The sequence below is a fragment of the Bombina bombina genome, chromosome 1, assembly GCF_027579735.1.
Source record: "Bombina bombina isolate aBomBom1 chromosome 1, aBomBom1.pri, whole genome shotgun sequence".
NCBI classification, from domain to species: domain Eukaryota; kingdom Metazoa; phylum Chordata; class Amphibia; order Anura; family Bombinatoridae; genus Bombina; species Bombina bombina.
Genome location: NC_069499.1, coordinates 16408043 through 16429667, shown reverse-complemented (window position 1 = coordinate 16429667; position 21625 = coordinate 16408043). Strand labels below are relative to the sequence as shown.

The window sequence follows — 21625 nt, the reverse complement described above, 5'->3', positions numbered from 1 at the left end:
TAACTAGTAACAGGCACCTGTATACGTTATACACATATAAATAGTAACAGGCACCTGTATACGTTATACACATATAAATAGTAACAGGCACCTGTATACGTTATACACATATAAATAGTAACAGGCACCTGTATACGTTATACACATATAAATAGTAACAGGCACCTGTATACGTTATACACATATAAATAGTAACAGGCACCTGTATACGTTATACACATATAAATAGTAACAGGCACCTGTATACGTTATACACATATAAATAGTAACAGGCACCTGTATACGTTATACACATATAAATAGTAACAGGCACCTGTATACGTTATACACATATAAATAGTAACGGGCACCTGTATACGTTATACACATATAAATAGTAACAGGCACCTGTATACGTTATACACATATAAATAGTAACAGGCACATGTATACGTTATACACATATAAATAGTAACAGCACCTGTATACGTTATACACATATAAATAGTAAGAAGCACCTGTATACGTTATACACATATAAATAGTAACAGGCACATGTATACGTTATACACATATAAATAGTAACAAGCACCTGTATACGTTATACACATATAAATAGTAACAAGCACCTGTATACGTTATACACATATAAATAGTAACAGCACCTGTATACGTTATACACATATAAATAGTAACGGGCACCTGTATACGTTATACACATATAAATAGTAACAGGCACCTGTATACGTTATACACATATAAATAGTAACAGGCACCTGTATACGTTATACACATATAAATAGTAACAGGCACCTGTATACGTTATACACATATAAATAGTAACAGGCACATGTATACGTTATACACATATAAATAGTAACAGGCACCTGTATACGTTATACACATATAAATAGTAACAGGCACCTGTATACGTTATACACATATAAATAGTAACAGGCACCTGTATACGTTATACACATATAAATAGTAACAGGCACATGTATACGTTATACACATATAAATAGTAACAGGCACCTGTATACGTTATACACATATAAACAGACAAAGCATAACGGGCACGTGCATAACTTATACACATATACAGAACGACCTATAATATAGCACAAACTCGCAGCGTCAGGTTTACGTACCACTTTATGTTTTGGTTTACTTAGTGAAATATCCATCTCCTCTGCTCCAGAATTGTCGCTGGGTGAGTTCGACCTAAACTCCATCATTTCCTCCTCCTGTTTCTTTAGACTGTCGGCGACCACCTGGATAGCTTTTGTCCATTCTTCCCTGTAAAATGATAACAGGACCGGTACAGACTACTGTGTGAGATAACAGGACAGGTACAGACTACTGTGTGACATAACAGGACAGGTACAGACTACTGTGTGAGATAACAGGACAGGTGCAGACTACTGTGTGAGATAACAGGACAGGTACAGACTACTGTGTGAGATAACAGGACAGGTACAGACTACTGTGTGAGATAACAGGACAGGTGCAGACTACTGTGTGAGATAACAGGACAGGTACAGACTACTGTGTGAGATAACAGGACAGGTACAGACTACTGTGTGAGATAACAGGACCGGTACAGACTACTGTGTGAGATAACAGGACAGGTACAGACTACTGTGTGAGATAACAGGACAGGTACAGACTACTGTGTGAGATAACAGGACAGGTACAGACTACTGTGTGAGATAACAGGACAGGTGCAGACTACTGTGTGAGATAACAGGACAGGTACAGACTACTGTGTGAGATAACAGGACAGGTACAGACTACTGTGTGAGATAACAGGACCGGTACAGACTACTGTGTGAGATAACAGGACAGATGCAGACTACTGTGTGAGATAACAGGACAGGTGCAGACTACTGTGTGAGATAACAGGACAGGTACAGACTACTGTGTGAGATAACAGGACAGATGCAGACTACTGTGTGAGATAACAGGACCGGTACAGACTACTGTGTGAGATAACAGGACAGGTACAGACTACTGTGTGAGATAACAGGACCGGTACAGACTACTGTGTGAGATAACAGGACAGGTACAGACTACTGTGTGAGATAACAGAACAGATGCAGACTACTGTGTGAGATAACAGAACAGGTGCAGACTACTGTGTGAGATAACAGGACAGGTGCAGACTACTGTGTGAGATAACAGGACAGGTGCAGACTACTGTGTGAGATAACAGAACAGATGCAGACTACTGTGTGAGATAACAGGACAGGTGCAGACTACTGTGTGAGATAACAGGACAGGTACAGACTACTGTGTGAGATAACAGGACAGGTACAGACTACTGTGTGAGATAACAGGACAGGTGCAGACTACTGTGTGAGATAACAGGACAGGTACAGACTACTGTGTGAGATAACAGAACAGATGCAGACTACTGTGTGAGATAACAGAACAGGTGCAGACTACTGTGTGAGATAACAGGACAGGTGCAGACTACTGTGTGAGATAACAGGACAGGTGCAGACTACTGTGTGAGATAACAGGACAGATGCAGACTACTGTGTGAGATAACAGGACAGGTACGGACTACTGTTTGAGATAACAGGACAGGTACGGACTACTGTGTGAGATAACAGGACAGGTGCAGGCTACTGTGTGAGATAACAGGACAGGTGCAGGCTGCTGTGTGAGATAACAGGACAGGTACAGACTACTGTGTGAGATAACAGGACAGGTACAGACTACTGTGTGAGATAACAGGACCGGTACAGACTACTGTGTGAGATAACAGGACAGGTACAGACTACTGTGTGAGATAACAGGACAGGTACAGACTACTGTGTGAGATAACAGGACAGGTACAGACTACTGTGTGAGATAACAGGACAGGTACAGACTACTGTGTGAGATAACAGGACAGGTACAGACTACTGTGTGAGATAACAGGACAGGTACAGACTACTGTGTGAGATAACAGGACAGGTACAGACTACTGTGTGAGATAACAGGACCGGTACAGACTACTGTGTGAGATAACAGGACAGGTACAGACTACTGTGTGAGATAACAGGACAGGTGCAGACTACTGTGTGAGATAACAGGACAGGTACAGACTACTGTGTGAGATAACAGGACAGGTACAGACTACTGTGTGAGATAACAGGACAGGTACAGACTACTGTGTGAGATAACAGGACAGGTGCAGACTACTGTGTGAGATAACAGGACAGGTACAGACTACTGTGTGAGATAACAGGACAGGTACAGACTACTGTGTGAGATAACAGGACAGGTACAGACTACTGTGTGAGATAACAGAACAGGTGCAGACTACTGTGTGAGATAACAGGACAGGTGCAGACTACTGTGTGAGATAACAGGACAGGTGCAGACTACTGTGTGAGATAACAGGACAGATGCAGACTACTGTGTGAGATAACAGGACAGGTACGGACTACTGTTTGAGATAACAGGACAGGTACGGACTACTGTGTGAGATAACAGGACAGGTGCAGGCTACTGTGTGAGATAACAGGACAGGTGCAGGCTGCTGTGTGAGATAACAGGACAGGTACAGACTACTGTGTGAGATAACAGGACAGGTACAGACTACTGTGTGAGATAACAGGACAGGTACAGACTACTGTGTGACATAACAGGACCGGTACAGACTACTGTGTGAGATAACAGGACAGGTACAGACTACTGTGTGAGATAACAGGACAGGTACAGACTACTGTGTGAGATAACAGGACAGGTACAGACTACTGTGTGAGATAACAGGACCGGTACAGACTACTGTGTGAGATAACAGGACAGGTACAGACTACTGTGTGAGATAACAGGACAGGTACAGACTACTGTGTGAGATAACAGGACAGATGCAGACTACTGTGTGAGATAACAGGACAGGTGCAGACTACTGTGTGAGATAACAGGACAGGTACAGACTACTGTGTGAGATAACAGGACAGGTGCAGACTACTGTGTGAGACAACAGGACAGGTACAGACTACTGTGTGAGATAACAGGACAGGTACAGACTACTGTGTGAGATAACAGGACAGGTACAGACTACTGTGTGAGATAACAGGACAGATGCAGACTACTGTGTGAGATAACAGGACAGGTACAGGCTACTGTGTGAGATAACAGGACAGATGCAGACTACTGTGTGAGATAACAGGACCGGTACAGACTACTGTGTGAGATAACAGGACAGGTGCAGACTACTGTGTGAGATAACAGGACAGGTGCAGGCTACTGTGTGAGATAACAGGACAGGTACAGACTACTGTAAGAGATAACAGGACAGATGCAGACTACTGTGTGAGATAACAGGACCGGTACAGACTACTGTGTGAGATAACAGGACAGGTGCAGGCTACTGTGTGAGACAACAGGACAGGTACGGACTACTGTGTGAGATAACAGGACAGGTACAGAGTACTGTGTGAGATAACAGGACAGGTGCAGACTACTGTGTGAGATAACAGGACCGGTACAGACTACTGTGTGAGATAACAGGACAGGTGCAGACTACTGTGTGAGATAACAGGACAGGTACAGACTACTGTGTGAGATAACAGGACAGGTACAGACTACTGTGTGAGATAACAGGACAGGTGCAGACTACTGTGTGAGATAACAGGACAGGTACAGACTACTGTGTGAGATAACAGGACAGGTACAGACTACTGTGTGAGATAACAGGACAGATGCAGACTACTGTGTGAGATAACAGGACCGGTACAGACTACTGTGTGAGATAACAGGACAGGTACAGACTACTGTGTGAGATAACAGGACAGGTACAGACTACTGTGTGAGATAACAGGACAGGTGCAGGCTACTGTGTGAGATAACAGGACAGATGCAGACTACTGTGTGAGATAACAGGACAGGTACAGACTACTGTGTGAGATAACAGGACCGGTACAGACTACTGTGTGAGATAACAGGACAGATGCAGACTACTGTGTGAGATAACAGGACCGGTACAGACTACTGTGTGAGATAACAGGACAGGTACAGACTACTGTGTGAGATAACAGGACCGGTACAGACTACTGTGTGAGATAACAGGACAGATGCAGACTACTGTGTGAGATAACAGGACAGATGCAGACTACTGTGTGAGATAACAGGACAGGTACAGACTACTGTGTGAGATAACAGGACAGGTACAGACTACTGTGTGAGATAACAGGACAGGTACAGACTACTGTGTGAGATAACAGGACAGGTGCAGGCTACTGTGTGAGATAACAGGACAGGTGCAGGCTGCTGTGTGAGATAACAGGACAGGTACAGACTACTGTGTGAGATAACAGGACAGGTACAGACTACTGTGTGAGATAACAGGACCGGTACAGACTACTGTGTGAGATAACAGAACAGATGCAGACTACTGTGTGAGATAACAGAACAGGTGCAGACTACTGTGTGAGATAACAGGACAGGTGCAGACTACTGTGTGAGATAACAGGACAGGTGCAGACTACTGTGTGAGATAACAGGACAGATGCAGACTACTGTGTGAGATAACAGGACAGGTACGGACTACTGTTTGAGATAACAGGACAGGTACGGACTACTGTGTGAGATAACAGGACAGGTGCAGGCTACTGTGTGAGATAACAGGACAGGTGCAGGCTGCTGTGTGAGATAACAGGACAGGTACAGACTACTGTGTGAGATAACAGGACAGGTACAGACTACTGTGTGAGATAACAGGACAGGTACAGACTACTGTGTGACATAACAGGACCGGTACAGACTACTGTGTGAGATAACAGGACAGGTACAGACTACTGTGTGAGATAACAGGACAGGTACAGACTACTGTGTGAGATAACAGGACAGGTACAGACTACTGTGTGAGATAACAGGACCGGTACAGACTACTGTGTGAGATAACAGGACAGGTACAGACTACTGTGTGAGATAACAGGACAGGTACAGACTACTGTGTGAGATAACAGGACAGATGCAGACTACTGTGTGAGATAACAGGACAGGTGCAGACTACTGTGTGAGATAACAGGACAGGTACAGACTACTGTGTGAGATAACAGGACAGGTGCAGACTACTGTGTGAGACAACAGGACAGGTACAGACTACTGTGTGAGATAACAGGACAGGTACAGACTACTGTGTGAGATAACAGGACAGGTACAGACTACTGTGTGAGATAACAGGACAGATGCAGACTACTGTGTGAGATAACAGGACAGGTACAGACTACTGTGTGAGATAACAGGACAGATGCAGACTACTGTGTGAGATAACAGGACCGGTACAGACTACTGTGTGAGATAACAGGACAGGTGCAGACTACTGTGTGAGATAACAGGACAGGTGCAGGCTACTGTGTGAGATAACAGGACAGGTACAGACTACTGTAAGAGATAACAGGACAGATGCAGACTACTGTGTGAGATAACAGGACCGGTACAGACTACTGTGTGAGATAACAGGACAGGTGCAGGCTACTGTGTGAGACAACAGGACAGGTACGGACTACTGTGTGAGATAACAGGACAGGTACAGAGTACTGTGTGAGATAACAGGACAGGTGCAGACTACTGTGTGAGATAACAGGACCGGTACAGACTACTGTGTGAGATAACAGGACAGGTGCAGACTACTGTGTGAGATAACAGGACAGGTACAGACTACTGTGTGAGATAACAGGACAGGTACAGACTACTGTGTGAGATAACAGGACAGGTGCAGACTACTGTGTGAGATAACAGGACAGGTACAGACTACTGTGTGAGATAACAGGACAGGTACAGACTACTGTGTGAGATAACAGGACAGATGCAGACTACTGTGTGAGATAACAGGACCGGTACAGACTACTGTGTGAGATAACAGGACAGGTACAGACTACTGTGTGAGATAACAGGACAGGTACAGACTACTGTGTGAGATAACAGGACAGGTGCAGGCTACTGTGTGAGATAACAGGACAGATGCAGACTACTGTGTGAGATAACAGGACAGGTACAGACTACTGTGTGAGATAACAGGACCGGTACAGACTACTGTGTGAGATAACAGGACAGATGCAGACTACTGTGTGAGATAACAGGACCGGTACAGACTACTGTGTGAGATAACAGGACAGGTACAGACTACTGTGTGAGATAACAGGACCGGTACAGACTACTGTGTGAGATAACAGGACAGATGCAGACTACTGTGTGAGATAACAGGACAGATGCAGACTACTGTGTGAGATAACAGGACAGGTACAGACTACTGTGTGAGATAACAGGACAGGTACAGACTACTGTGTGAGATAACAGGACAGGTACAGACTACTGTGTGAGATAATAGGACAGGTACAGACTACTGTGTGAGATAACAGGACAGGTGCAGACTACTGTGTGAGATAACAGGACAGGTGCAGACTACTGTGTGAGACAACAGGACAGGTACAGACTACTGTGTGACATAACAGGACCCCCTCTATAGCTCACAGAACGCTCTCTATAGCTCAGAGAACCCCCTCTATAGCTCAGAGAACCCCCTCTATAGCTCACAGAACCCCCTCTATAGCTCACAGAACCCCCTCTATAGCTCAGAGAACCCCCTCTATAGCTCACAGGGCCCCTCTATAGCTCACAGAACGCCCTCTATAGCTCACAGAACGCCCTCTATAGCTCACAGAACCCCCTCTATAGCTCACAGAACCCCCTCTATAGCTCAGAGAACCCCCTCTATAGCTCAGAGAACCCCCTCTATAGCTCACAGGACCCCTCTATAGCTCACAGAACCCCCTCTATAGCTCACAGGGCCCCTCTATAGCTCACAGAACGCCCTCTATAGCTCACAGAACGCCCTCTATAGCTCACAGAACGCCCTCTATAGCTCACAGAACGCCCTCTATAGCTCACAGAACGCCCTCTATAGCTCACAGAACGCCCTCTATAGCTCACAGAACCCCCTCTATAGCTCACAGAACGCCCTCTATAGCTCACAGAACGCCCTCTATAGCTCACAGAACGCCCTCTATAGCTCACAGAACGCCCTCTATAGCTCACAGAACCGCCCTCTATAGCTCACAGAACCCCCTCTATAGCTCACAGAACCCCCTCTATAGCTCACAGAACCCCCTCTATAGCTCACAGGGCCCCTCTATAGCTCACAGAACGCCCTCTATAGCTCACAGAACGCCCTCTATAGCTCACAGAACGCCCTCTATAGCTCACAGAACCGCCCTCTATAGCTCACAGAACGCCCCTCTATAGCTCACAGAACGCCCTCTATAGCTCACAGAACCCCCCTCTATAGCTCACAGAACCCCTTCTATAGCTCACAGAATGCCCTCTATAGCTCACAGAACGCCCTCTATAGCTCACAGAACGCCCTCTATAGCTCACAGAACGCCCTCTATAGCTCAGAGAACCCCCTCTATAGCTCACAGAACGCCCTCTATAGCTCACAGAACCCCCTCTATAGCTCACAGAACCCCCTCTATAGCTCACAGGACCCCTCTATAGCTCACAGAACCCCCTCTATAGCTCACAGAACCCCCTCTATAGCTCACAGAACGCCCTCTATAGCTCACAGAACGCCCTCTATAGCTCACAGAACCCCCTCTATAGCTCACAGGACACCCTCTATAGCTCACAGGACACCCTCTAAAGCTCACAGAACCCCCTCTATAGCTCACAGAACGCCCTCTATAGCTCACAGAACGCCCTCTATAGCTCACAGAACGCCCTCTATAGCTCACAGAACCCCCTCTATAGCTCACAGAACCCCCTCTATAGCTCAGAGAACCCCCTCTATAGCTCACAGGGCCCCTCTATAGCTCACAGTGCCCCTCTATAGCTCACAGGGCCCCTCTATAGTTCACAGAACGCCCTCTATAGCTCACAGGACCCCTCTATAGCTTGCAAGGCAAAATGTCACTTTATAAAATGATTTGAAGGACTTCACAGTAATGAAGAGATCAGCTCGCCATATTAGAGAGCTTTAAATCATCAGGCCCTTAGTATTTGTCTAAACAGTGAGAAATTACACAGATGAGATAAGGAGGTCTGTTCTCCCTACAACTCAGCCAATTGTATTGGGTTGTGGCATCAATTAGCAGAAACAGCTATAACTTATACAAAATTAAACCTAAAGGAACCATTCCCTATACATTGTAAACTCTACAACCAATTTAACACATAATTGCAAATAGATTAAGGGGAAAAAGTAAATTTATGCTTACCTGATAAATTGATTTCTTCTATGATACGACGAGTCCACGGATTCATCCTTTACTTGTGGGATATTATCCTCCTGCTAACAGGAAGTGGCAAAGAGCACCACAGCAGAGCTGTCTATATAGCTCCTCCCTTAGCTCCAGACCCTCATTCGACCGAAGGTACAGGAAGAAAAAGGAGAAACTAAAAGGGGCAGAGGTGACTGAAGTTTTAAACAAAGAAATATAATCTGTCTTAAATTGACAGGGCGGGCCGTGGACTCGTCGTACCATAGAAGAAATCAATTTATCAGGTAAGCATAAATTTACTTTTCTTCTATAAGATACGACGAGTCCACGGATTCATCCTTTACTTGTGAGATACAATACCAAAGCTATAGGACATGGACGAACGGGAGGGACAAGACAGATGGCTAAACAGAAGGCACCACTGCTTGAAGAACTTTTCTCCCAAAAATAGCCTCCGAAGAAGCAAAAGTATCAAATTTGTAAAATTTGGAAAAAGTATGAAGCGAAGACCAAGTCGCAGCCTTACAAATCTGTTCAACAGAAGCATCATTTTTAAAGGCCCAGGTGGAAGCCACCGCTCTAGTAGAGTGAGCTGTAATTCTTTCAGGAGGCTGCTGTCCAGCAGTCTCGTATGCCAAACGGATGATGCTTTTCAGCCAAAAAGAAAGAGGTAGCCATAGCTTTCTGACCTCTACGTTTTCCAGAATAGACAACAAACAGAGAAGATGTTTGACGGAAATCTTTGGTCGCTTGCAAGTAAAACTTCAAAGCACGAACCACGTCCAAGTTGTGAAACAGACGCTGCTTCTTAGAGGAAGGATTAGGACACAGGGAAGGAACTACGATTTCCTGATTAATATTCTTATTAGTAACAACCTTAGGAAGGAACCCAGGTTTGGTACGCAAAAACACCTCATCAGCATGGAAAACAAGATAAGGCGAGTCGCATTGCAATGCAGATAGTCCAGAAACTCTTCGAGCCGAAGAGATAGCAACTAAAAACAGAACTTTCCAAGATAGAAGCTTAATATCTATGGAATGCATAGGTTCAAACAGAACCCCTTGAAGAACTTTAAGAACTAAATTCAAACTCCATGGCGGAGCAACAGGTTTAAACACAAGCTTAATTCTAACCAAAGCCTGACAAAACGACTGAACGTCTGAAACATCTGCCAGACGCTTGTGCAGTAAAATTGACAAAGCAGATATCTGTCCCTTTAAGGAACTAGCTGATAACCTTTTCTCCAACCCTTCTTGGAGAAAGGACAACATCCTAGGAATCCTGATCTTACTCCATGAGTAGCCTTTGAATTCACACCAATAAAGATATTTACGCCATATCTTATGGTAAATCTTCCTTTCGAGCCTGAATCAAGGTATCTATGACCGACTCGGAGAATCCTCGCTTAGATAAAATCAAGCGTTCAATTTCCAGGCAGTCAGCCGCAGAGAAACTAGATTTGGATGCTGGAACGGACCTTGAATGAGAAGGTCCTGTCTCAGCGGCAGTGTCCATGGTGGTAGAGATGACATTTCCACCGGGTCTGCATACCAAGTCCTGCGTGGCCACGCAGGTGCTATCAAAATCACCGAAGCCCTCTCTTGCTAGAGCATCTATCAGTACTGCTTGGAGATCCCTTGATCTGGACCAGTAACAAGGAAGTTTGGCATTCTGACGAGATGCCATCAGATCCAATTCTGGTGTGCCCCATTGATGAATCAATTGTGCAAACACCTCCGGATGGAGCTCCCACTCCCCCAGATGAAAAGTCTGACGACTTAGAAAATCCGCTTCCCAGTTCTCCACTCCTGGGAGAGGCCAGCTGAGGCCACGCCTGAAGCGCGTTGAATATCGCTCTCAGTTCTAGAATATTTATTGGAAGGAGAGCTTCCTCCTGAGTCCACACACCCTGTGCTTTCAGGGAATTCCAGACTGCACCCCAGCCCAATAGGCTGGCGTCCGTCGTCACTATGACCCATTTTGGCCTGTGGAAACACATTCCCTGGGACAGATGATCCTGTGACAACCACCAAAGAAGAGAGTCTCTGGTCTCTTGATCCAGATTCATCTGAGGAGATAAATTTGCATAATCCCCATTCCACTGTCTGAGCATGCATAGTTGCAGTGGTCTGAGATGCAAGCGCACAAACGGAACTATGTCCATTGCCGCTACCACTAGTCCAATTACCTCCATACACTGAGCCACTGACGGCCGCGGAATGGAATGAAGTGCTCGGCAGGTGGTTAAGATCTTTGATTTTCTTGACCTCCGTCAGAAAAATGTTCATGTCTACCGAGTCTATCAGAGTTCCTAGGAATGGAACTCTTGTTAGAGGAACAAGTGAACTCTTTTTTTATGTTCACCTTCCACCCGTGAGATCTTAGAAAAGCCAACACGATGTCTGTGTGAGATTTGGCTAGTTGGCAAGTTGAAGCCTGAATTAAGATATCATCCAGATAAGGCGCCACTGCTATGCCCCGCGGCCTTAGAACCGCCAAAAGGGACCCTAGCACTTTAGTGAAAATTCTGGGAGCTGTGGCCAACCCGAAGGGAAGAGCCACAAACTGGTAATGCTTGTCCAGGAAGGCGAACCTGAGGAACTGGTGATGATCTTTGTGGATAGGAATGTGAAGATACGCATCCTTCAAATCCACGGTGGTCATATATTGACCCTCCTGGATCATTGGTAAAATAGTCCGAATGGTCTCCATCTTGAAGGATGGGACTCTGAGAAATTTGTTTAGGATCTTGAGATCTAAAATCGGTCTGAAGGTTCCTTCTTTTTTGGGAACCACAAACAGATTGGAGTAAAACCCCTGCCCCTGTTCTGCTTTTGGAACTGGGCAGATTACCCCCATAGTATATAGGTCTTCTACACAGCGTAAGAACGCCTCTCTTTTTGTCTGGTTTACAGACAACCGTGAAAGATGAAATCTCCCCCTTGGAGGCGAATCTTTGAAGTCTCTTGCCCAAGCCTGAGCATAGAGAGAAAGTCTGCCCCCTACTAGATCCGGTCCCGGACCGGGGGCTGCCCCTTCATGCTGTCTTGGGAGCAGCAGCGGGCTTCTTGGTCTGTTTACCTTTATTCCAAGTCTGGTTAGGTCTCCAGACTGACTTGGATTGAGCAAAATTCCCCTCCTGCTTTGCGGTAGGGGAGGAGGTAGGAGTACCACCTTTGAAGTTTCGAAAGGAACGAAAATTATTATGTTTGGTCCTCATCTTATTAGTCTTATCCTGAGGAAGGGCATGGCCTTTTCCTCCAGTGATGTCGGAAATTCTCTCTTTCAGTTCAGGCCCGAATAGGGACTTACCCTTGAAAGGAATAGCTAAAAGCTTAGATTTTGATGACACATCAGCAGACCAGGACTTAAGCCATGACGCTCTATGCGCTAAAATGGCAAAACCTGAATTCTTTGCCGCTAATTTAGCCAGTTGAAAAGCGGCATCTGTAATGAAAGAATTAGCTAGCTTGAGAGCCCTAATTCTATCCAGAATCTCATCTAATGGGGTCTCAACCTTAAGAGCCTCCTCTAGAGCCTCAAACCAAAAAGCAGCTGCAGTAGTTACAGGAACAATGCACGCTATAGGTTGCGGAAGAAAGCCCTGATGAATAAATATTTTCTTCAGGAGACCCTCTAATTTTTTATCCATAGGATCTTTGAAAGCACAACTGTCCTCAATAGGTATAGTTGTACGCTTAGCCAGGGTAGAAATAGCTCCCTCCACCTTAGGGACCGTCTGCCACGAGTCCCGAATGGTGTCAGATATGGGAAACATTTTCTTAAAAGTAGGGGGGGGGGGGGGGAGAGAACGGAATACCTGGTCTATCCCACTTCTTAATAACAACGTCCGAAATCCTTGTAGGAACCGGAAAAACATTAGTGTAAGCAGGAACCTCTAGATATCTATCCATTTTACACAATTTCTCTGGTGGGATGACAATAGGGTCACAATCATCCAGAGTCGCTAAAACCTCCCTGAGTAACAAGCGGAGGTGTTCTAGCTTAAACTTAACAGCCGTCATATCTGAGTCTGTTTGAGGGAACATCTTTCCTGAATCAGAAAGCTCTCCCTCAGACAGCAATTCCCTCACCCCCAACTAAGAACATTGTGAGGGTACATCGGAGATGGCTAATAAAGCGTCAGAGGGCTCAGCATTTACTCTCACACCGGACCTACTGCGCTTTCCCTGCAACCCAGACAGTTTAGATAAAACCTGAGTGAGGGTAGTAGACATAACTCCGGTCATATCTTGCAGGGTGAAAGAATGAGACGCACTAGTACTTGGCGTCACATGTGCGGGCGTTAACGGTTGTGACACTTGAGGAGAATTAGATGGCATAGCCTGATTCTCTTCTGACTGAGAATCATCCTGCGACATACTTTTATCAGCTAAAATATGTTCTTTGCAATTTAAGGCCCTTTCAGTGCATGAGGGACACATTTTAAGTGGGGGTTCCACAATGGCTTCTAAACACATGGAACATTGGCTTTCCTCAATGTCAGACATGCTAAACAGGCTAGTAATGACAACAAACAGGCTTGAAAACACTTTATTTAGTGAAAAAATAACAATCTGAAAAAAACGGTACTGCGCCTTTAAGAGAAAAAAAGCATACAAGTTTTCCAAAACTGCTTTAAAACAATCAAATTGTTTCAATTTTATGATGGAATCATCCAAACTATGCAGCTAAGTTTGCCCCACAAGGAAAGGAACACTTAACCCTTACTAGAAAAAACGGATAATTAGAAAAACGTTTATATCAATAAAAACACCCCCTGCACCTCGCCTACCTGCCCTCAGGGGTCTGCAAAACCAGGTTAAAGCTTCGATTTGGCCCAATACAGTCACAAGGGCCCACCGGAGTTGGAGCTTGCTGCTTGCCTGACAAAAACAACTGCGCAACTGAGTCGCAAAAATAGGCCCCTCCCATCTCACTCGATGTCTCTTAGCCCAAATGAACCGCACCAGAGTGGTCTAAACTAGCCATGTGGGTTCATAAACCCCAAAAAATAAGCCATGTGTACCCTCTCGATAAACATGAAAAACGTTCCTTATAAAAACGTTATCAGCACTCCCAGTAATGTAAACGTTTGCCCACAAACATTCAAAACTCAGTGTCAACCATTTTTTCTTAGCCCATATATGCACGCTCAGTAAAACCCCTCTATATATTTTAGGATTACTGCTTACCCTTTCCCTCATGGGGATACTGTCAGCTAATTCTGAAATACCACAGTCTCTCCAGAAAAAATACCTCACTGCTTATAGCATGAAAAACATTCCTCACACTGAAGTTTCTTAAGTACTCCTCAGCCTCTGTGGGAAATGCTCTGGATCTTAGTTACAAATGCTAAGATCATCAGCCTCCAGGCAGAAGTCTTCATCCATCTGCTGCCTGAGAGTAAATATTACACACCGGTACCATTTAAAATAAAAAAACTCTTGCTTGAAGAAAATAAAAACTAACATTTTATCACCTCTTTCACTTTACCCTTCCTAGTACTTAGAGTAGGCAAAGAGAATGACTGGGGGGTGGAGTCAAGGGAGGAGCTATATAGACAGCTGTGCTGTGGTGCTCTTTGCCACTTCCCGTTAGCAGGAGGATAATATCCCACAAGTAAAGGATGAATCCGTGGACTCGTCGTATCTTATAGAAGAAAATGTTACAGTACACTGCCCCTTTAATCTTGCAGAGGATCTATGGCAACTAAGGGGTTAAATTAACAGACAGAGGACTCAAAAGTGTATTTAACTTATTTAAATCCCCACTCAATGACCACAAGCATTGATCTCCTGAGCAGGAAATGGCTCAGCAGACTTTACCTTTGTGTTTAACCACTGTGCGAGGGTCAGTAATGGAAACACTATGGGCACTAATGAAGTAGATCCTGTATTTTGTTGTGTAACAATGTCCCTTTACCTTACAGATTCCCTTTAGTCACTGGCTGCCAGAATATTTTATGCTTAATGTGGCTAATTAAATAAAGGATAAAAAACAAGCGTCATATAAAAGATAAAAGCCCAGAGCCGGTCCGGCGGGTGCACAACGGGCTGATTAGCTGTCTAGACAAAGTGACAAACTCTTGTACGGTGAGCGTCAATTTAACACATGAAAAGATTCCCAGCAGCGCAACCTGTTCTCTTTGTATCGGCAGCTGGATTCCCTTTAATTCAAGCAGGACCCAAACAAACAGGCTCCCAAAACAGCTCTTCAAAGGAGCCGTATGAGGTGACGGCTCAGTGCTCCGTGTCTGCACAGGGCAGAGCCTAGGGACACTGGATAAGCCACAGTGAGTGATTTTAAGGATACATTGATACTGTTTCACGTTACACTTAGATTACCTGTGTAACTGAATGGACTTTTGAATGTATGGTGTGTTGTAGTGTATAGGGATACCAGCTAGAAATCGGCTGACTGGGTCAAATCCCAGCAGTACGCAGGCAGGACAACGCCTTTGAGCGCATAGTTTGTGTGTCAAGTTTGAACACTACCCCAATGCACACCACACACCTCTTCCTCCTTACATCACTTTACATTGCACTGTGAAAGCACAAACTAGACCACATCGCCCTCAGTTTTAACTTTTGGTTTTATTTTAATGTTGGATCATTGCATATGATGAAGTATAGAAATAGATGGTCATTTCCTATTTCTTTAATGTGATCCAATTTAAGTAAATTGTCTGTCTTTGCATATATGTTTAATAAAGTGTTCATTTTAATTAATTAATTTAGACACTGGATAAGGGCCTGAGCCGTGACAATGAAACCTACCGCTCCTCAGGAGAGTCCACGTGAAACGTTCGCTCTATTACCGTGGTCCACTGGAGACATCGGATGATAAACGTATTTGCTTTCGGCCGCTCTGTCTTCATCAGCTGACATTCTGGCACGTACAGAAAAGAACAGGTCACAACTCACTCATTTGTCTTTATGTTACCCGCTAATCAGCTGAAAACAGTCTACACAAATATCTAATCATTAAAGGGACATGATTTAACTAGAACAAACTATTTCTAGCAACTTTCCAGTTTAATTCTACTATCAAATTTGCTTCATTCTCTTGATATCCTTTGTTGAAGGAGCAGCAATCCATTACTGCAGTGCTTGACAAATCTGTATATAGATACATGGAGAATAATCCAAAAAGTTATTAGCCAGGAGTAAAATTCTAGGAGCCAAAGGATTCCAGGCTCCTGGGTTTGTCAAGCCCTGCAGTACTGAACATAGGGGAGAGCCAAAGACAATCAGTGTATTTATACAGCCACCAATCAGCAGCTAGAACCTAGGTTATTTGCTGCTTTTGAGCTTTCCTAGATAAACCTTTCAGCAAAGGATAACAAGAGAAGGAAGAAAATTAAATAACAGAAGTAAATTGGAAAGTTGTTTAAAATTGTACGCTCTGTCTAAATCATGAATGCTTTTATTGTCCCTTTAACTGCAGACTTCTATGTGAGTAACAAAGATAGAGCAGCACCTTTAAACAACTCTCACATTCACTTCTATCATCTAATTTGCTTTGTGCTATTGGTATCTTTTGTTGAAAAACATACTTAGGTAGGCTCAGGAGCAGCAATGCCTTACTGGGAGCTAGCTGCTGACTGGTGGCTGCACATATATGCCTCTTATCCTTGGCTCACTGGATGTGCTCTGCTAGCTCCCAGTGGTGCACTGCTGGTCTAGAACTGATTAACTATGTGTTTAACCTGACGAAAATAAACACTGAGCGCTAATATCACAAATTAAATCAATAACGCTCTTCTGCGCAATACACAAGCGAAAAGCTAAAGGTTATTGTTCGAGCGAAAGCTTCAGACGTGGTAACGAGTCCCTTTCCCTATAGACCATGGGGCACTACAATACCGTGTCCTGTATACATAGTCACAAATATACCGTATCCCTTTAAAAACATAAATGATGCTTACCTGATAATTTCATTTTCTTCCGTGGGAAAGAGTCCACAGCTGCATTCATTACTTGTGGGAAATAAGAACCCGGCCACCAGGAGGAGGCAAAGACACCACAGCCAAAGGCTTAAATACTCCTCCCACTCCCCTCATTTCCCAGTCATTCTGCCAAGGAACAAGGATAAGTGGAAGAAATATCAAGGTGAAAGTGTGCCAGAAGACTATACACAAAAACGCCTCAAAAAACAGGCGGGGGGCTGTGGACTCTTTCCCACGGAAGAAAATGAAATTATCAGGTAAGCATAATTTATGTTTTTCTTCCGAATAGGAAAGAGTCCACAGCCGCATTCATTACTTGTGGGAAAATTATACCCAAGCCAAAGAGGCGGCCCAAACTGAGGGCACCAGGACTGAACCACATCCCATAATTAAAAAGTCCCACAGGGAGGAAAAACATGAATAAAACAGGGCCCCAAGGACACAAATGACAGTCCAAAGCCTGGGTAAAAACCCCATGCAATGCCACCGAGCCAACAGGACTCGAAACGCACCATCGCCCAAAGGCCAGTCCCATACACATGCCCCCATAAGGGAACCCTGACCAACAACTCCCCAAAGGAAGAAGGCAAGGTAAAGTGATAACTGAACCAGAACCCCGTCTTCCAAAGGACAGAGTAGACTAGCTCGGAAGACTCCAGAAAGCCTCATGAAATGCCAGAAAACAGGGCATCATCAGTCAAACACGACCAAAAAGGAGACCGAAAAGAATCTCGAAAACAGAAAACCACACAGATGACTAAGCAGCACGCTATAGTGCAGCCACAGACAAAGGGGAAAAAAAAACCTTGTTCACCTCCCCAGCTGTAGGGAACCACAGAGAAACGGAACCAGCAACAACCAAGTTCCTAGACAAAACTCCCACCATGGAGGGAAAAATCAGAGATCCAAACCCCCACAAGAGCTCAGAAAGCACCTCAACAAGGACCCACTCTATCTAAAAGAAATAGAGACAGCTGAAAAGGCAAAAGATGACCAGAACCACAGCTTAGGATCCTGAGAGAAAACAGGGACATCCTGCACAACCGCAGAACCGCTGCAACGAGGACCGCCCACACAAGGAAAAAAACAACCTGTCAACGACGGTGAAAGACAGTGAAAGTCCATCCCCCCCCCTAGAATGAGAGGGAGGAACACCACCAGCCACCTTGAGAGAGTGTAACCAGAAACATGGGCAGAGTCCCAACCAGAGGAACACCAAACCCAGAAATTCATTCCCAAGGGCATCTCCATCCCTGAACCAGGGACAAAAGGAACACACCCCCAGAAAAAAGTCTCCCAAGGGAAGACGGAGGACAAGGGAAAACTTGCCCCCCCCCCCCGGACACAAAACTCGACACAGGGATAAAAACTAACCCAAAACGAGCCAGCCCCCAAAGGAGCAGAGGCTACCCGAGGTAGCAATCTCGGGGCCCCAAAGCAGATACCGGTAGGGAAGAGGTGAGGACAAAGAGACCCCAACAAGGTACAACACAGGATGCTGATGCAAGGTTAGAGCACCAGAACAACAGACCCCCAAAGGAAGTCCAGAACGCAGTACCACACAGAAAAACAAGGCCCCAAGCAGCCATAAGAAGGAGACCAGACACTCCAAAGAGAGAAAAGGAAGAAACACTTTCAGACGCAACCCGAACACCAGAGGGAAAACCGGTACAAGCATAGACAAAACTATACCAACACCACCCGGAAACCCCAGCCCAATCCCAGATCCACAAATAAACATGAAGAAAAGGACCCCGACCAAAATTCCGGTCAGACACTCCTTACCCGAGGAAGGAACCCGAACAAAACGGGAAATCTAGCAAAAACCTGAGAAAGGACCGCGAGAACGCAGAACCAATCTCAAGACGATAGAACCCACGACACAGAGTAAAACTCTGCGACAGTCAGAAACTAGGGTCCCGCATCCCCGCCCGACCCTAAGAGGGTGGATAAAAATCGGGAAAAAAACAGAACCAAAAACGAACAAGGCGACCCCAATAAAACCGTGTTCCAGCTAGAAGAGACCTCCAGCATCAAAACAGGCGACCACATGGCAAGACACAGGCTAGCCACCCCACAGCACTGCTGCCGGATCACAGAGAATACAGGCATGAACCCGCTAAGTCTCGCATATCAAGTGCTCCACCGCAAATCCATGAAGAGGATCCATTAAAAGTGGAATGAAACGAGGTCCAGAGACCTTAGGAGTCTAAACCACCCAAAGGGTAGCAAGAAGACCAAGGCCCAAAAACCGCCCAAGCGGAGAAGGCCCCGCCCCCCTAAAATGAGAGCCAGAGCAACGCGGCGGAAGCCAACGACCACGCCCTGGGAAGAGAGCGGCACGCCCAATCTTTCCCGGTATGCAGACCCGAAGGCCCGGATGTAGATGTATAGAGTAGTTTGTGAAAACAAACACACAAGGTAGCACCGGACCCGCCAGGCGCAACAGGCGTCACTGACAACACAACAAAGTGCACACAAATTCCGGACCCAACAGTCCGTGAACAACTTCCAAGGAAGTAACAAAAAGCAAGTCCATCCCAGAAATTCCTGAGGGAATAATCAAATAAAAAGATATCCTAACCGGATGAAAGAAAAGGCGGCAGCCCGAAGGCATCCGCCCAAAAAAACTCTGGCAAAGGACACGAGCGACCGACAGGAGACTATCAACATCCCAAATCGTCTAGCATGAAGCACCATTCGATGACACAGCCCCCGACTGATAAAGGAGAGGATCCCCCAATAAGTCGTAAAGACGACGGAGTAGAACGCGCAGCCGCACGATCCGATAACGAAAGGTGCAACATGGAGGAATATTCACCCCCGGAGGTAACTGAATAGACCCCGAAGTCTGGACACCCGGGACAAATTGGGCAAAAACACAACCTCGCAGAAACATCCGGATCCTGCAGGCGAACCAGCGCCATCAATATATTAAAGCGGAAATGACCCGATATCTCCAGGGGAAACAAACCCTCCTGTGCGGAGAGAGAATTAACATTAGGGTTACCCGCAAATGTAGAGGAAGGGTGTTGATGGGAATCCGCCGCTTGAGGAACAGAGCCCCCAGATGCTGATGGCTCAATAGGCCCCTAGTTCCCCGAGCCCAAGGAACCAGGCGCTCTAAGAAGGCACAAGAGACAGGACTGATAAACCTGCGTCAGTGGGGCCGAAGCACCTTCCTCACAAAAGGAAGAATCGGAATCAGAAACAATGACAGTCTCAGCTTCAGAATCCTCCATGGTTAAACCAAAGAGAAAATTAGGACAATATAAAGAAGCGAACGGCACCTGACACCCACAATGGCTAGGGCACTCACCACCTCCTATGACCAGATCCAGACGAAGCAGAAAATCTTTGTCGCCACACGGTCAGGAATGCAGAAGCGTAACAAACCCAGTGTAACGACGCCCGGTCATAGGGTGAACCGTTAAGTCCAAAAAAACGAGCCAAAAAAAGGCGGCAACTAGGTCCCACTAACCTTCAAGCCATTCTCCCGTCTCAGCCCCAGAGCCAATACCCAATACACAAAGCAGGGAGATCACATAAGAAACATGATTAAGGAACCCCACCCTGTTCACAAATCCCCCCTAAGGAAGGAATTATCCCATTATTACCAGATCCGAACAAAGGAGTCTCACTGAGACCCACACCTATCTGTTACATTACAACATAACATTCATAGTGATAAAATGAAACAATCTTACTGGAATCTACGTCGTGTAACAGGAACACGGCCCTTTAAGTGTGAAGGATAGTAGCGTCGCCTCCGTCATGGACTTGAGAGAAGATAGCAAGTGGCAAAGCGAAGGTCGTCAACGCCAAGTGCTAGAGGAGCTGTTAATACAAATTGGGATGGTGTCGCAGAGAGAACTCCCACTGCACCTCCGGATTCTAACATTCGCCCAGGCCCTCACTAAGAGACTAACAGGACTACTTAAAACTCCTGTCCCATTGCGAAGCGTACTACCCTCCATGAGACACACTTTATGTAAAAATTAATAAAAGTATTTTCTTTAAAAAAATAAAACTTCTGACACTTCTCTGCCAACCTCCTGGGACGAAAGGCAAAGAATGACTGGGGGATAGGGGGAGTGGGAGGAGTATTTAACCATTTGGTTGTGGTGTCTTTGCCTCCTCCTGGTGGCCAGGTTCTTATTTCCCCACAAGTAATGAATGCGGCTGTGGACTCTTCCCATTAGGAAGAAAACGCTTCATACGTTTATTGCCCTATTAAACACATATTTACATTTAATAGAATATATATGTGAGTAGTACTTTATTTTTACCTGTGTTTTAGGTCTCAGATTGCACTAATTCTAATAACGCTACTTTGGCTTTTGCTCAAGTGCAACAGATAACTCACAACTTGTAATATGAGCAATGTTTAGCACGGTCGTTGTATCCACTGAAAGTATAAAGTGAGCTAAAGGGATGTCGGACGCGCTAAATATTCTCTGGTTACTCAGTTTTACC

The 21625-nt window shown here is 45.3% G+C and overlaps 1 protein-coding gene across 1 annotated transcript in view; it reads right to left on the bottom strand.

Annotated features, from left to right (window-relative positions):
* Window positions 1–1130: 1130 nt before the first annotated feature.
* Window positions 1131–21625, bottom strand: part of AKT1 (AKT serine/threonine kinase 1) — a gene marked incomplete at its 3' end in the record, with an annotated part of 252582 nt that continues 232087 nt past the window's right edge. Inside the window, 2 exon segments of the mRNA XM_053697259.1 lie at window positions 1131–1278; window positions 15978–16089. Coding sequence (XP_053553234.1) covers window positions 1131–1278; window positions 15978–16089 — 260 coding nt within the window.